Source organism: Bos grunniens, chromosome 24 (assembly GCF_055505025.1).
Source record: "Bos grunniens cultivar Pamir isolate PY7600 chromosome 24, Bosgru_T2T1.0, whole genome shotgun sequence".
In the NCBI taxonomy this organism is placed as follows: domain Eukaryota; kingdom Metazoa; phylum Chordata; class Mammalia; order Artiodactyla; family Bovidae; genus Bos; species Bos grunniens.
The window spans coordinates 40,435,343-40,452,602 of NC_141188.1; the positions used below are offsets into that span (position 1 = coordinate 40,435,343).

At 47.6% G+C, this 17,260-nt stretch overlaps 2 protein-coding genes across 8 annotated transcripts; one reads left to right on the plus strand and one right to left on the minus strand.

Annotated features, from left to right (window-relative positions):
• Window positions 1–396: 396 nt before the first annotated feature.
• On the minus strand, window positions 397–7,891 carry ZBTB14 (zinc finger and BTB domain containing 14). 7 transcript variants are annotated; one of them, XM_086372291.1, is made up of 4 exons: window positions 7,646–7,787; window positions 5,014–5,281; window positions 3,489–3,637; window positions 397–3,301 (listed from the first exon to the last, which is right to left on the minus strand). In XM_086372291.1, the coding sequence occupies exon 4, from the start codon at window positions 2,972–2,974 to the stop codon at window positions 2,291–2,293; it is 684 nt and encodes a 227-aa protein (XP_086228417.1). In that variant the 5' UTR covers window positions 2,975–3,301; window positions 3,489–3,637; window positions 5,014–5,281; window positions 7,646–7,787; the 3' UTR covers window positions 397–2,290. The 7 variants fall into 7 exon arrangements, with proteins under 7 accessions (XP_086228417.1, XP_086228418.1, XP_086228415.1 ...); XM_086372292.1 differs by having other exon boundaries at window positions 5,014–5,097; window positions 7,646–7,785; XM_086372289.1 differs by having other exon boundaries at window positions 397–3,637; window positions 5,014–5,097; window positions 7,646–7,891.
• Window positions 6,547–14,505, plus strand: LOC147346113 (uncharacterized). The gene is made up of 2 exons (XM_086372293.1): window positions 6,547–11,337; window positions 11,931–14,505. Exon 1 carries the CDS (start codon window positions 6,547–6,549, stop codon window positions 7,357–7,359), a length of 813 nt encoding a protein of 270 aa, XP_086228419.1. The 3' UTR covers window positions 7,360–11,337; window positions 11,931–14,505.
• The last annotated feature ends 2,755 nt before the right edge of the window (window positions 14,506–17,260 follow it).

Here is a 17,260-nt window from a genome sequence, read left to right on the forward strand (position 1 = left end):
CATCATCCACAGGACACTATAGCCAGCTAGGTGGGAGAGAGGCAGGCTTCATGACCAGGAGACAGGAGAGCTGCCATGTCACAACCTCGCTGCCCAGAACACAACAAAAACATGCACCCTAAACACAGATGAACCCAGCACTGGTGGTGGAAATTACAACACAAATATATTTCTCATGCAAAATAGGACCAATGACACATATTTACACGATGCAAATAAAGTGCTGAAAGCGCTTTCTTTTGGGGACACCACTGTGATTATGTGGTTTCAGTGAAGGTCAATGCTACATGGGGAACTTGCAACTCTGTATAACCAAGATGAAGACAGTATAGAAAATGCACTTGGGTAGAAACCTGGGTGTGCGACAGGCTGCTAGGAAAAAAACAAAAACAGGAATGACAGAAGTATATTTTCTTTTATATACAAAAACAAAGGCCCCAGGTATGATTTGCTGAAGTAGCCATCCACAAGATGTTAAATACTTTTCCTTTGCTTTGGTTAAAACAGTCTAGGAACAGCAATTGGTTCCCCTTCTATGAAGAGCATATAAATACAGCGACACAACTGCTTTTAGGAGAAAATAAACAACATTTAAGAAAAGAAATTAAATTAGTTTTAAACTAAACATTTACCAATAAATAAGATTCTTAAAAAGGTAACATCTTCATCCTACAATCATGGGCATAACATATACACCAGTTTAAAAAATAAACTTTCTCTCACAATAATAATTACAGGTGTTAATGCAACAAGCTAGGAAATGAAATTACTTTAATGTATCTTAAGAAAAAAAAACCCTAGCAACCAAAAATAAATCTTAAAAATCAACATTTTTTGAAAATGGTACATTCTAAAAGAACTAATTCTTTATTACAGAACATAATTCAAACTATTGTTGGTATTTCAATGTATTCCTAAAGAAATACATTCTTTAGGAATTCGTACACCAGAATTGGAACAGCACTTATAATTCAGTTTACGGCTATGAAAAGGCAATCATCTTCCACTTAAAACTTTAATCAGTGATGAAATATACTTCAAGAACATAAACATTTGGTCTGACAATCTTTAATATTGGTTAAAAACAGACTGATGTTTGTTGCTGATGGAGATATCGTTAATCCCATGTGCAAAAAAAGTGCAGCTGTCTACTTGTACTTGAGATACATAAGACCAACGCTTCTGTACTATTTACACAGGTAAAAGATTTTAAACATAATGATTTCAGGAAGGACACTGCATCTTCTTTATGGATAATCACGTGATGCCGAGAGCCCAAAAGCTTGATGACACTCTTTAAGTTACACAAACGTACCTGAAGAGGTATACCTGTTCTTGGCCTAATTTTGATCCTGAACAAAAATCCAATTTCAAAATCAGGAATTATTTTGATCTAGGAAATCTTGGACTTGTTGCAAATATGCAAACCTTGTCTCTGAGAGCCAGGTTCCTACACTTCCTTTTCTAACCCTCTCAGCACTGGTCAGCCCATAAACCCCATCAGCTGCAGAGTAGCAATACCCCAAACAAGAGTGAAAAAACTCAGCCCTCAAACGACTGACATGCCTTCAGGTCATGTGACATCTTTAGGGGCACGTGCGGGCAATCAAAAAGGATGAAGAAACACTTCAGCAAAGCAACCATTATTTGTCCACAAAAACCATGAAAAACAGTGATAGAAAACTAACAAACCAAATATATAAATCTGACACCATTTTGCATTTCCGGAACTTGTTTTCCTATCTGTGCACGCAGGGTTCTTGGTCAACCACCCACCCGTATTGCCTGCGTCTACACGAAGTACTTTTACTAAAGTTCTTAAAAATGTCGCTGTGACCCATAAGTCACACAGAACGGTGATGGTCAGGAAATCAGTCCACTCAATTATCACTCTGTGCGGTGCTCTTCCTGGTGCAGCAGGCGGAGAGGGGGACTTTTAAAAAGGGACAGAAGTTTCTCACTTCTGAACTGGGCCCAGGAGTTCTCAAATTAAAATCAGAAATCATAAAAAAAAAGGTGGGGGGGCGGGCGGGGGCCGGGTGCTTACTGGCAACATTAATACAACACACCAGACGGGACAGTGAAACAGTTTGGTCAGAAGCAAGGAACGGTTATTTCCTTGCAAAGTTTTCGAAACACCCAACCAAGCACTGCCTTATGTCCAGCGAGTACAAGTTCTCGGTAAGTTTCCAACGAAACGTGGCGGCTGGCGTTCATGGCTCGGGATGCGGGATGCGGATAAAGGATGCTGAGCATCCCTGGCGCGCGTGCGCATCCCGGTCCCCCACCTCTAGCTGCAGGCGATGGTCTCCAGCTGCTGCTCGGCCTCCGCAGCCATGGCCGCCGCCTGCAGCTGCTCGGTCTCGCTCTGCATGGCGCTAGGGGTGACCTGCTTGCGCTCGCTGTGCATGTTGTTCTCGTGCCGCTTCAGGTCGGACGCCTTGGCGAAGGCCTTGGTGCAGGAGCCGCACACAAAGGGCTTCTCGCCGCGGTGACGGCGCTCGTGGTCCTTGAGGTGGGACTTGTGCTTGAAGGCCTTGTCGCACATATGGCAGGCGAAGGGCCGCTCGTTGCTGTGCACCCGCTCGTGCTTCTTCAAGTCCGGGGCGCGGATGAACGACTTGCCGCACACCTCGCAGCTGTAGGGCTTGTAGCCCGTGTGGATCTTCAGGTGCTCCTTCAGATGGGCCTGCGTGGTGAAGCCCTTGGTGCACATCTCGCACACGAAGGGCCGGTCGGCCGTGTGCAGCTTCTCGTGCTTCCTCAGCCGACCCTCGTCTGAAAACGTCTTCCCGCACGCCTGGCAGGCGATCTGCTCCCGGTGGTGCCCGTACAGCAGATACTCGAACTTCATGTCGCTGGCCGCCGTGGTCCAGCCTGGGGTCTGCTCATCCTTCACTTCGCTCATCCCATCGTTAAATGCTAAGGCCTGAGGGGTCTGGGACCCCAGGTCCTTGGACTCGGGGGTCTCCATGGACTCTACCTCCTGGCCGTAGCAGTTGACCTTCCGTACCTCCTCGCTGCCCAGCTCTTTCAGGATGGCCTCCTGCACCCTGAGCGTCGTCGTGGGCGACTTCCCGTCCTCCTGACTCGGGGGGGTGCCTTCTACCGTGTCATCCGAGGGGCTGTCGTCCTGGTCTCCGATTTCCTCCACGTCATCATCCTGAGGGTCGGCAGCATCCCCAATGGGGCGGTTGATCTTCAGGCAGTACTTGCTTTTCGACTGACCGTTGTTTTCGTCCGGGCTGGACACGTCCCGCTTCTGAGAGCAGAGTTTATCCAGGAACCGGATGCCGAGAATCTGACCGGATGACATCATTAAGTTAACATCTTCTTTTTTCACGGAGATCTTTGCCGTGTACATGTAATTCAGGACCTCTTCAAATATATCGGAACGGAGGAAATCTATTTCTATTACTGAGGAACTATCTACCTCCAGTTTCTTGAAAAGCTTTTTAAAGTAGGTGCTGCAGGCAGCAAGAACGCACCTGTGCGCTCGGAACTTCACATCCTCGACCACGATCGCGATGTCGCAAAATTCTCCTTCCAAGCGTTGCTCGTTGAGTGTTTTCAGAAACAGAGTTTTATGATCATCGTCATTATATTTAATGGTTTCAGACATACTGATGAAAAACTCCTACAAGAAAATGTTTATAAAGAAAAAGAATTTTGGTCATTATGGACACTACTTTTCCATATAAAAATTTCAGGGAGATTTCATTTTCTGACCACTTTCCAGTCCCTAACAATTTCAGAAAGTCACTGTCAGGAGGGGTTCAAGAATAGGAGGAGAAAAGACAGATCCAAATTTAGGGATTTCCACACTGTTCCTTCTACTTATCTTCACCGTACTCAGCGTATGCTTACTCATAACAACAACAACTCCTACTGGGCACGCAATACCTGCCTGGCATTGTGCTACGCACTTTTCATGTTTTCACAAAGGCACTGATCAAATGACCTTGAGAGATAGGCATTGTTATTACCCTACTTTACCAATAAACTGAGGAACCTGCCCAATATTCTAACTATTTAGTGGACCGTCAGGGCTCTGCTGCTGCTAAGTCGCTTCAGTCATGTCCGACTCTGTGCGACCCCACAGACGGAAGCCCACCAGGCTCCCTCGTCCCTGGGATTCTCTAGGCAAGAACACTGGAGTGGGTTGCCATTTCCTTCTCCAATGCATGGAAGTGAAAAGTGAAAGTGAAGTCGATCAGTTGTGTCCGACTCGTAGCGACCCCATGAACTGCAGCCCACCAGGCCCCTCCGTCCATGGGATTTTCCAGGCAAGAGTACTGCAGTGGGTTGCCATTGCCTTCTCTAGCAAATCCAGACACTCTAGCTCCAAAACCAGTGCTTCCTGATAACTAGAGGTAATAATGACAACTCAGCTTCAAGGTTTAAGAAAACCGTTTGGCAAGCATCCGCCAGTGCCGTCTGCTGTGTCTAATTTCATGCCGAGGAAGACTCAGTACAATAACTAGCAGCTCTCAAGGTTCTGCTTCCTTGACGCAAGAGACAGATCACTCCTGCAGACCCAGGGAGGGGAATCATTTCCAGAACACTCCATTCAGGGTTGTCCTCTAGTCTTCACACCAGTGTTGGGCCACTTCTGAACAAGGGGCAAGGTTTAATAGGACCCTCAGAGAATCAGATGACATTTGGGAAGACAGTGACAAGCAGCTTCATTCCCCCTGGATGCCAGTCTATCTGTCATCCAGATCAAAGTGTCATCAGACCTGGATGCACTTGACAAGTGCGCTGGGGGGTTTATGAGAAAAAGAAATGGAGAACTGGCACAGAAGAATCTGCCACGTGTTAAAGGAGCAATCTTTTTTAAACTAATGTGTCCTGGGTGTTTCTTTTCAAAAACCTTGCTTTTCTTTTATTCAACCAAGCATAAGTATGAGGAAAATACCTAGTCCCCTAAAGAATGCTAGTACATAACTGAGAGACGTTTTAAAGCTGACACCAATAAGATTCTAAAGACTTAATATGCAAAGTCATAGTTACCATGAACAACTCAGGCTATTATCTTAATGCTTTAAACACCAAAATCTTCGGATCAGAATAACTCTGATCAGGGGCACGCCAGTCCTACAAGAGAAAACGACATACAAGAGTGAAGTTGGCTCTTTCCCTATCCCCAGTTGTAAACAAGAATGTTTTCAAAAATTGATTTTTAAAAAGAAACTTTCCTTTTTTGTCCTGTCACTGGCACCTGTACCCATTTTCAGGTTGGGAACAAAGAGGAGGGTGGCTGGCAGCGTCGCGTTCAGCTCTGAACAGATATGAAGGAGAAAAGGTAAGGGCTGGAGCACTGGCAGCCTGGAGGGGGTGTGCAACGGGAATGGGAAGGATGGGCTGGGGAACCACTAAGGGAGTTCCCCTCACTAAGCCTCTGTCTATATTTGCAAGGATGCTGATTGCTGCACAGATAAAGTGAAAGCTGTTAAGTACCTCGTTCCCCTACCATTTCCTGCTGGATACATAGCCTTCCAAATTTTTTTCTGCTTGGCTTATATAAACATAGACTATATATTTTTTACATCGATAAATATAGACAAAGTTAAGAAAAGTACATATACTCAACAGTTAACAGTGGGGGAGAGGGAACAGTAGCTGTTTACTTCTATCCACTCTTCCGTATGATGTAGTATGCTGCTGTTGCTAAGTCGCTTCAGTTGTGTCCGACTCTGTGCAACCCCATAGACGGCAGCCCACCAGGCTCCCTCGTCCCTGGGATTCTCCAGGCAAGAACACTGGAGTGGGCTGCCATTTCCTTCTCCAATGCATGGAAGTGGAAAGTGAAGTCCCTCAGTCGTGTCTGACCCTCAGCGACCCCATGGACTGTAGCCTTCCAGGGTCCTCCATCCATGGGATTTTCCAGGCAAGACTACTGGAGTGGGGTGACATTGCCTTCTCCGATGATGTAGTATATAGTTACTTAAATCACTCTGGTTTTGAAGCTTGCACTAGATAACTCCAGGTGTGTCTGCCTCTATCCCTACAGGGAAGCTCAAAGGATTCTTTATTTTTTCCAGTTTAAACTCCATTTTACAGACCAACATTCTGAAAAACATCAAGCCTTCTCTACTGAACGGTGACCACACAAACTTGAGAATGGCAGAACCAGAGTCCTGAAAACCCTCTACAGAAAAGCAAAAACATCATAAAGCTGCCTAAAGTGGCAGGTTGTTTTCTTACTTGCCAAGTGCGAGGACTGGGCAGAATGATTTCTAAGGGTGCACCCTAGCCTGAGGCCACCCCCAAGGGAAGGCAGCCTTCCTACCAGGTTACTTCCTACAGTCGTTCTCTCTGGAGCTTGTGGGATAAAGGTGTAAGGACCAGGTACAGGAGAGGCGTACAGTACCCATGGCAACGTACTTAGATTTTTTTTTTTTTTTAAGCCTATGTGTTATTTGGTCCCACTCTATCTCTCCATATCTCCATTTTCCCCCTCTGTTGAGATGTTCCCATTGCTAAGTTCAGGTGAGTCAAACGGGAAGATCCCCGTTGCCAGTATCCCTACAGGTGGAGGGCAAGATGCCGCTCCAACCACACCTCCTGGACGAAGCTGCCCATGCATGTCGCTTCTCCAAAGCGTCGGCGCGGGGGCCCCCGCTAAGCCGAACCTACAGAAGCCGCGGCGACCAGCCGGCCGCCTCCCCGACCCCGGGGCCGCCGCGACAATGGCGGCGGCACCACTTCCCGGTCGAGAGCTCGCCGCTTCTGGATGGGAAGGCAGCAGGGAACCGAGCGCAGGACCCGGGCAGCCTCCGGAACCTCTCCGAGCCTCGCTCCCATCCAGCTCGGCCCGGGAGGTGGGGGACGGGATCCAGCGGCTGGCATTCCTTCCCGAACAAAAGCTCCCGCCCGGAAAGCCGGGCGGAGCACCAGCCGTTTTCCCTTTTAGAATCGGGCTCTTCGGCGCGGGCTAGGGCCGCGACTCCGAGCGCGAGAGGGAGGACCCACGGCGGCCCCGGCGGCGGGGATCGGGAGCGGGCGTGCGGCCGGGCTCCGCAGCCCCGCGACGCGCCGCGCCGCGCCCCGCTCCGCCCGCGAGCCCGGAGCTCGCGCCCCGCGCACTCCCCGGCCGGCTCGCGCCGGGCCCTCCCCCGCCCTCCCGCGGCCGGGGGCGGGGGCGGCGCGCGGCCGGCTTCCCGAGCTCCGCGGGCGCTCCCGGGAGTGCGAGCGCGGGGGTCCTGGCCCCCTCCTCCGCGGGCTGCTGGGGGGCGGCGCGGCGGGGCCCGCGGCGCGGAGGGGCGGCGCCCGGCGGGCCGCGCTCGGCGCCGGGCTCCGGGCCGTCCCCACCCCCACCGCGGTGCACTGCGGCGGTGCGAGCGGGGGCGGCCATAAACTCCGCCGCCGAGGCTCGGCGAGCGCGCGCGCGGGGCAGCCACTGTCGCCGCCTGGCCGCTGCCCGAGCCCGCTCGCCGGCCTGCGCGGCCCCCGGAGCGCCCCGGCCCCACGCCCGGCCCCGCTCGCGCCGCGCCGCCGAGGCCGCCCGCACCTCCTGGAGCTGACGGGTGCCCCCGAGCGCGGCGAGAACGCGCTTCTTCCGGGCAGCCCCGCCGCGCCCGCCGCCCCCGCGCCCGCCTCGCGGCCGGCCCGGGCCCCTTCCGCACCCCAGGCCCGCGCTTACCTGCAGCCTGGCACAGCCACAGACACTCGCCGTGGGCTCCCCGCGCTCGCTGCACGCAGGCCGGGGACGGGATGGACGCGGGGCGCGGGGGCACGGTGGGTGGCAGTGTGTTTTGGATTTTTTTTTTTTTTTTGGAGTTTGGGGAGGGGGCGGGGTGGGGGGGAAATCGTGCACGTCCCTGATGGTAGCAGCCCTCCTCCTGCACGAGCACAGAATGTCTAGCCGGCCGCGAACACCCCCACCGGCACCCCCCCTTCCCGTGCATGCGCGGTGCGGGCCAGGGGGAAGGCGCGCCGCCGGCTTGCGCAGGCACGGAACACGACCGGGCCTCTAAATGGGCAAGCGGGGAAAGGGTTAATCCGGGACCTTGAGACGCTTTCGTTGGAGTCTACGGGGCCGCCCCCGGAGGGCCCTGGCCTGCGCACGCGCGCGCACGCGCGCGGGTTGGAGCGCGCGGAGCCCGCGCGCGGGAGAAGGGGGTGGGCGGGACCGGGGCGGAGCTTAAGAGCGGAGGAGCGAATGCACGAGCGCCGCTCTCGGGCACCCGCCCCGCCTGCCGCTCCCGCCTCCCGCTCGGACTCCCGAGCTCCCGCCCGCGCCCTGCGCCGGCGCCGGCGCGGCACCGGGGACGCGGGAGCCCGGCGCTCCCGTGCGTGTGCATGTGCGTGGGCAGTGCCGCCCTCGGGCGCGCGCAGGCCGGGCGCCGCGGCTGCGGGGCTCGCCCGCGAGTTCCGGACGGGCGTTCCGGGCACCCTGTCTTCCGCGCTCGCCGGAGACTGCGAGACGCGCGCTCGCGGGCGTTGGGTCTTAGCGGGCATCGCCGCCGCATTTTGTCTATGGGCGAGTTATAGGAGCTCAGTAAGCGTTTGTAGAAGAGATGCAAAGGTGACAGCTTTTCATTTGGACTGTAAGGGGCGATCCCAATCCCAGGGAGGCAAGGGATCATACACACACGCATACCCAACAGCCCCAAAGCTCGGGAGCCAGTCAGGGACGCGCCCACGCTGCCGCATCTCCCCGGAAACTCGCAAGGAAAAGTCTCGGGGCTGGAGGCCGAATAGCCCATCCCTGGCGGTGGAGCCCCTGGGTTCGGGTTCTTTTGCAGCTTCCTCGGAGAACTCTGATAACTCAGCGCCGTTCCTACATCCCTGTTGAGCAGAGTAACGACTCCTGTGCTGTGGGAGCATCATCGCTCCCATGCGGTGACGGTCCTGGCGAGTCCCTCCCGCTTCCCGGTTTTCTGCTCATCTACGCACAGGAAGCTGGACGCCGCCGCGGCTCCCTCGCGTCACTTGTGCAGCTTTGTCACACTTGTTTTAACAGCGTTTCGCCAAAACATTCGTATTTCACATCTAAAAATTAGAGCAGGACCATCCTTGTGGGCTTGTGCGATAATTACAAAAATTAACGCTTGTAACGGGTCCATAATACACCTTGAAGAAATTATATTATGATTGTGTTAAATTCCAAAGAAATTCTGTTCGTCCCGAGGTGATTTGTAGTACTAACTGATGTCGGTTTCAACGTTTCCAAAAGTGCTTTTTATACACATCCTTTTTGATGTTCACAAAAGCCTGAGGGTCTACTGAATGAAGCGAGGTAGAATAGACCAGTTCTAAAGTCAGACATACTCAGCTCAAATAGTGGGTATATGATTTAGCTTCCCTAAACCTCACTTCTTGTTCTCTGATAAGAGCAGGAAATTGTGAGGATTATATGGAGTAATGCTCAATTAAGTGATTAGCTCAAATACTAGCACGATGGTGTTAAGTGACCTGCCAAGTCTGTCTGTTTAGTGGGTTTCAGTGGCAAGAACAGAACCAGAACCATCAGGGGTCAGGCCCACACTTCATCCCTAGGTGGCCCACGTCCCCTCTGACGCCACGCTGGGCCTGATTATTCTTATATGTTTGTTTAGTCGCTAAGTGGTGTCCTTTGCAACCCCAGACTGTAGCCCACCAGGCTTCTCTGTCCATGGGATTTCCCAAAACTTTTAAGGTTATATTTCAATCTTGTCTGTGTTTTTATAGGGGGATAATAATAGCAGTATATCATAGGATTATGTTATCAAACGATAAAGCTGTCATTTCATAGAGCAGTGTGTGGGCATAGCTCTCTTAGTTATGGTTCATCGTTCGATGCAAACACTCCCTGCATACCACTTAATTGCATAGCTTTATATACTCATTCTGCATATATTGATTACCTATCTACTATGTAAAGACTGTCTCTTGGCATATGGCTAGGTAAAGTCTTTCAGGATTTGGCTAATCTGATCCAATTAAAATGGCTCAGAAGAGTTGTTGAGCAGCAGAATGCAGTTCTCAAGTGACAGATCCTTGACATCTTGATTTTGTATGAATTATTCCTCTTTTTCATTTGCTTTTTTGTGCTCATCGCCTGGGCTCTGACCGACTGTCCCTTGCTCCATGGGAATCATGGGGTGAGTGTAAACGAAAGAGGAAATTCCGTGGGCTGGAGGAGGGAGGAGGGGAAGCTACAAAGGAAGGGCTTGACCCAGACCCGGCACCTCGCCTTACACAGCAGCCTTACCTCGGTGCCACCCAGCATCCCTTAGGCCCTCCATAAATACGGGCTGACAGGTAAGTGACGACTCACACAGTACTGTGGGGAGTTACAAGGACACGCTGTGGGGTTGATGTGGGCTCAGGAGCTTTCTGAAACTCACAGATCTGAGGCCCTTGAAGGAAGTCTTCTGCCTCTCCTGCTCCAAATGCTATCACTCTGTGGGACTCTCAAGCCAACAACTATGCTGGGAACACACTGTTCCTCCCCCTAGGGTGCTCATGGCTGCCTCCTAATTGGAACCTGCTTGTAAGGCGGGGACCTCCCTGGTGGTCTAGTTAAGAATCTGCCTGCCAATGCAGGGGACATGGGTTTGATCTCTGGTCTGGGAAGTCAACTAAGCCCTGTGCCCCAACTACTGAGCCTGTGTCTAGAGCCCGGGAGCTGCAACTACTGAACGCATACATTCTGAACCCATACAAAGCCTGCATTCTGGATCCTGGGCTCTGCAACAAGAGACACCACCGCAGTGAGAAACCTGTACACCACAACGAAGACCCAGTATACCTGAGAATAAATAAATAAATAAAAATCTAAAAAAAATTAATTGTAAGGCAGGAGTCTGGGGCGCCAGGGCCTAGAGTGGCTTTGGAATGGCCCCCAAGGGACATGGGTGATGTTAGGTCATTTGCATGGAGTTGATGTCTTTATCACACTGACCTTGGGCCCTCTGATCAGTGGAAGATATGCAGAAAAGTGGGCACATGTGTTCTGAACAGAGGCTTTGAGAAGCAGCTTATGTTCCTCTCTTTGGCCTGGGTTTGTGCGGTCTTCCGTGAGGACTGGGCCTAGGTTGCCACTGTCTCGTCTGCCTGGGCCCTCAAATGACAAGCAGGCCTCAGAGAAGGAAGCTGACCTGAAACCCAAGCCCTGCCAAGCCCAGGCAGGCGACAGCTCATCCACAAATTCGTGAGTGAGAAAGAAACGCTTGCTTCTTTAGGCGCCGGAAGGCTGTGTTTTATGCTTTGTCATTGCAGCCAAACGTAAAACACCTGCTTGAGGAACAGTGTCCCACCAAGTGCCAGGAGCACTCTCCCCTTGCTGCTCTGAAAACGCTGGACATGGTACATGAACAGGAAGCAGACTTAATCCAGGACGATGCGGAGGTAGGGAAACACACATTCAAACATGATCACATGAGTAATTTTACAACTGCACATTCTGATAATGCTACTAATAAAAAGGTACAAAGCTCAGAGTGTCATGAAACAGAGGAACTCATTCTGGTTGCGAACTCAGTGAAAGCTTCTTCGAAGATGGATATTTGAGACCAGAAGAGTGAGGGAAGACAGGCATCTTTGGGGTTGGGGGCTAGCATTTCAGGCAGACAGGGAATAGCATGAAGGAAAAGATGGAAGGGACTTGGTGGGTTGAGGCTCTAGGAGAGGACAGAGTGACCAAAGCTCAGTGGGCATGAGACAGGTCAGTGGAATAGCGGAGCTCAGCACATCTGGGGCTTTGCAGTCCATAGTGAGGGCTGTGCACAGTGAGTGCCATCAGAGGGTAAACTAACATTTACTTGGGTAAATATATTAATCTTATAACTAGGGTAAATGCACGCTATGGAAAGCAGATATAGACTTTGAATTTCAAATACCTCCAATGGTGTGACTGCTCATGTAAAACTTTTCTCATAGTTCAGGTTATGGGAAATGATTTTTTGACACCAGCAACTGAAATCCTATCTTTCTTTATCTAGGAAAAAAGTTAATAATTCACTCATGAAATTTTACTTTCAAATGAAATACATTCATCACACTATCCTAAGAAAAGACTCTGATCAAACTTCCATTTGAATGACTATATGAGGACTTAACAACAGCACTGAAATGAAATGAGTGAAAATGCTGAATTAGCGGAGATACAAAACACTACTCTGTTTGTGGATCAAGAGAAGAAACTTGTTATTAATAGAGAGCAACAATAGAAATACTATATACTATCTGGAAATCAAATAAAAGGAAAGCTAATTACTAATGAGATTCACATTTACAGAATACACATTTACAGAACATTATCCTTAGAATTATGTTCCCATGAGGTTTTCACTGGAGTTACTGTATAAACACTTAAATGATAGCAATGAAACCAAAAGAGAAAAAGCTCAAACTCATTTTAGAAGAAAGATCAAAAATTATTATTGCTGTGTTTCTGGATGATTTCAGGGTCTTGTTAAGAACAAAAATACCTTAATTATACTACCTAGAAATAGAATAAAATGGAAACAATTAATTGATAAGATTCACATTTAAAGGATCTACAGTTATAAAACATTATTCTAAGAATTCTAATTATATCAGACTTCCACTTGAACCACTGTATTATCTCTTAATTAACAGCAATAAAAGTAATGGACAAAAAAAGTTTTCTTCAGTAGAAAGAAATATAGTTGCTATATAGTTCTGTATCTTCAGAAATACGTTTATTGGAAGATGCATCTGCTTAAAGATACTTCACTCTTGTTTTCCAGCTTTGTAGATACAAGATTTAATTGAGCCCTTGCTATGGACATTTCTTGTTGCCCATTTTGGTTATGCTGGGCCAGGGAATTCCCTTGGTGAAGTGAATTTCTGGGGAGGTTTATTCTCATATTCGAGAGAAAGAGAAGAACAGGGTATCCTGAGGAACTGCCCCTTGGACCTTCTCTGTCATACCTGACCTCTAAAGAGAGAACCTAGGCTAACAGCAACCTTTCAGGTGGGAGGGGTGAATCAAAAAATTTCCAAACATCTTCCAAGGTAAGGAGCACAAGGACAAGCTTTGCTTTGCCCATGGGGAAAAACTGTTGAACAAAGATGGATTGGCTGCTACCATATGACCCTGCAATCCCACTCCTGGGCATATACCCAGAGAAAATCATGGCCCCAAAAGACACATGCACCCCAGTGTTCACTGAAGCACTATTTACAATAGCCAAGACACAGAAGCAACCTAAATGTCCATCAACAGAGAATGGATAAAGAAGATGTGCTACATGTATACAATGGAATATTACTCAGCCATTAAAAAGAATGAAGCAATGCCATTTATAGCAACAGGGATGGACCTAGAGAATGTCATACTGAGTGAAGTCAGGCAGACAGAAAGAGAAATATTATATGACATTCCTTATATGTGGAATCTAAAAAGAAATGATACAAAGGAACTTACTTACAAAACAGAAAGAGACTCACAGACTTAGAAAACAAACTTATGGTTGCTGGGAGGAAGGGATAGTTAGGGACTTTGGGAAGGTCACGTACACACTGCTATATTCAAAATGGATAACCAACAAAGACCTATTGTACAGCACATGGAACTCTGCTCAATGTTATGTGGCAGCCTGGATGGGAGGGGAGTTTGGGGGAAAATGGGCTCTTGTATATGTATGGCTGAGTCCCTTCGCTGTTCACCTGAAACCACAACATTGTTAATCAGCTATACCCCAGTACAAAATGTTTTTGATGTTAAAAAAAAGATGGAGTTGGCTGAATGAAAGGATCCTTCCCCTATAGGCTTGAACTTGGTGGGGAATCTGGTCTACCCTGGGTAGACCTTCACACCAAGACAGACTTTGTCTTCCTCCTCTTGAAGCTGGTCATCCAGAGGATGCTCTCATGGTTCTCTTGGGTTAACATTAGAGGAAGCTGGGTGAAAGGTTTATAGGAACACTTTATATTTTTGATAACTCCTGTATATATATTATTATGTCAAAACAAAAAGATTCTCTGTGTAGGTAATTATTTTTCTCTGGTTTCTTTCAAGACTTTTTCCTTGTTTTAGTTTTCAGCATTTTAATTATGATATTTCTGGGGATGCATTTTATTAAGATTATCTTATTTGGGATTTACTGAGCTTCTTGAATCTGCAGGTTTATATATTTCTCTAACTGGGAGAACTTTTCAGCCATTATTTCTTCACATTTTTTTTTCAGCATCACATTCTTTCTCTTCTGAGATTCTAATGATAGAGACATTGGATTAAAATTTTTTTTTCTCTTAGGATTATAAGGCTTCTCATTTTAAAAAATATTTGTTGCCCTCTTGCTCAGACTGAATAATTTCTATTGCTCTCTCAAGTTAACTGATTTGCCCTTTTTCACCTCCAATCTGCTAGTTAGCCGACTCAGTGAGATTTTTCATTTCAGTTGTCTATTTCAGTCTGAAATTTACATTTTTTTCTTTTAGTCTTCTATTTCTTTTCTGAGACTTTCTAGTTTTGTATTTAAGAGTGTTCCTAATTGTTTGTTGGAGAATTTTAATAAAACTGCTTCTAAGTCTTTGTTACATAATTCCAACATCTTTGTCATCTCACTTTTACTTTCTGTTGACTGTCTTTTTAGAAGTGAATTGAGATTTCCTGGGTCTTTTCATACAGAGTAATTTTGAACTGATTTTAAATACTATGTTATAAGACTCTGGGCCATGTGAAATCCTATGGGAAAATGTTGATTTCTTTTTCTTTAACTTTTAGCAGACAATCAGCTAGGTTACATTCTGGTCAGTCTTTAACATAGGCTCAGAGGGCTCTTGCTTGGTATTGTGTGCTGTGTCCTCAGTCAGTGTCTGACTCTCTGAGACCGCTTGGACTGTGGCCTGCCAGACTCCTCTGTCCATGGAATTTTCTAGGGAAGAATATAGGAGTGGGTTGCCATTTCATACTCCAAGGGATCTTCCCAACCCAGGGCTAGAATCTAGGTCAACCCACATTATAGGCAGATCCTTTACCATCTGAGCCACCAGGGAAGCCCCCTTGCTTGGAATATTTGGATGCTATTTGGATCTGTCACAAGTGTTCTCATGCATTGGCCAGCATAGGACCTGGGCGGCAATCAGTAGTTCAGGATCAGATCCTTCCACATGCAGCTCGAAGGTGAACCTAGGATTTATAAACAGCTTTATGGCATTGCTTTCCTGGATTTCTTTCTTTCTGTGACTGCCTGGTAACTTCTGCCTTGCTGGGGCTCCTTTCTCTATCCTTCAACCAGGAATTGGGGGCACCTGCGTGGCTGCCCCTGCATCGAGAGCCAAGCAGTAGAAGAATCAGAATGAAAAAAAAATTGGCTTGGTGATAAGGTTGCTTGTTTTCTGATACATTTATTTCAAAGAGCTATGTCTACATTTCCTCCTCAGGACTGCTTTTCCCTTTCCAACATATTTTTCTGTGTAGTTTTATTTACATTCAGTTCTATGTATTTCTTAAGTTTCTTTACGACTTCCTTTTTAACTCATGTTATTTAGTAATCCAAGTGTGATAAATGTTATTTTGTTTCTAATTATATGGAAATTGTTTGAGTTATCTTTTCTAGGGTAGCTTCTTATATTGAAAGAATATAGTAAGAAGAATTTTTATATTTATTTTGTGTGTGTTAGTTGCTCAGTCACGTCCAACTCTTTGCAACCTCATGGACTGTAGCCCGCCAGGCTCCTCTGTCCATGGAATCATCCCGGCAAGAGTATTGGAGTGGGTTGCCATTTCCCTCTACAGGGATATTTATTTTACCTTTATCCAGATTTAGAGGGGCTTCCCGGGTAGCACTAGTGGTAAAGAACCTGCCTGGCAATGCAGGAGACACAAGAGATGTGGGTTTGACTTCTGTGTCGGAAGATCCCCAGGAGGAGAATATGGCAACTCACTCCAGTATTCTTGCCTGGAGAATCCTATGGACAGAGGAGCCTGGAAGACTACAGTCCATGGTTTTGCAAAGAGTCGGACACGACTGAAGTGACTTAGCATGCAAATTTACCAGTTGTTAACATTTTGCCACTGTTTGTTTAATGTTTGTTGAAGAGGAAATGGCAAAACACTCTAATTTAACGATGACCATATTTTTCCAGGCAGATTCTAGCAAGGCTTCAGTCTCCTGGAATTAAAATCTTCTAAGGGGAAGTGACAGTAGTGGGTGGATCATGATGGCAACAAAGAGGGGTAGTAGGTTGGATAGTTCGATGATCAGACGGTCACAGCTATGGGCTTTTATGGAGAAGAGAGGGGGAAAGGTTTGGGAAGAGAAGGTGGGCACCTCTCAGCTCTAGGCAGGAGCACAAACAGTCACTCTCCAGAGGGGTACAGGGAACCACATCCTCTGGTGAGGACCAGTGTCCAGCAGATGCCTGACAGCAGTCCTTGTCAGTCTTGGCTACTCACAGGCATCATCTGGGGGGTTTTAAAGATACTTTCCCTGTGGTCTCACCCTCAGAGTTTCTAATTAATTGTGTTGGGGGGTAGACTGAGTAATCTGGAGTTACAACAGCTCTCCAGGTGATCAGAAGGTATAGCCACCCATGAAAAATCAGCAAAGAGGAGGGGGCCAATCAAGGACATTCAGAGTGTCAAGAGATTTACATAAGATGATTCTTTTAAGATATTAACACAGTTCCTGGAACAGAGTCTGCTGTTGGCTTCTCTCTTCAGGCTCCAGTGCTTAACTTCTGGCATGACTAAGAAGGGAACATTTGCTCTGCAGGACAGGGTTGACACTAAATGGATAAGGACATCACAGTGGAATTCTTCACTCCATCACGTTAATATCTCTACAGCCCTCATCCATCTTTCATGATTGGCTCATAGTTCTTTCCAGAAATGAGCCATTCTTCAGCTTCCATGCCTTACAAATGAGCCGGCAGATGAGGTCAAGTGGAATAAGTAGGAAGTTCATTTTCTCCTCTTAATCTAGTTGACGACTCACACAGATTTGTCTGCATAGCTAGATACCACTTTGATTCTAAATTCTGTGAATCAAAGAATTCATCCTTTGGGATGAATAGGTTGAGCATGAATTTCAGCCAGTTAATCTATTAGCTGCTACAATATTCAAACTGTAAAATAATAAATGTAACAGATGACCCTAAATATTCCATGACTATCTTTATGCTTAGGGAATAAGCTAATATATTTTCCCATGCTTCTCTTATCTGATATTAATAAAAGTCACAGTCTCAATCGCCAGTTAAAAGAGGAACAATTCAACAGGAGTCCTAAGAAATTCATCAAGACACATAGATCTTTTCAGAGTCAATATTTGAGCCAATTCTGTAATAGGAAAAGGAA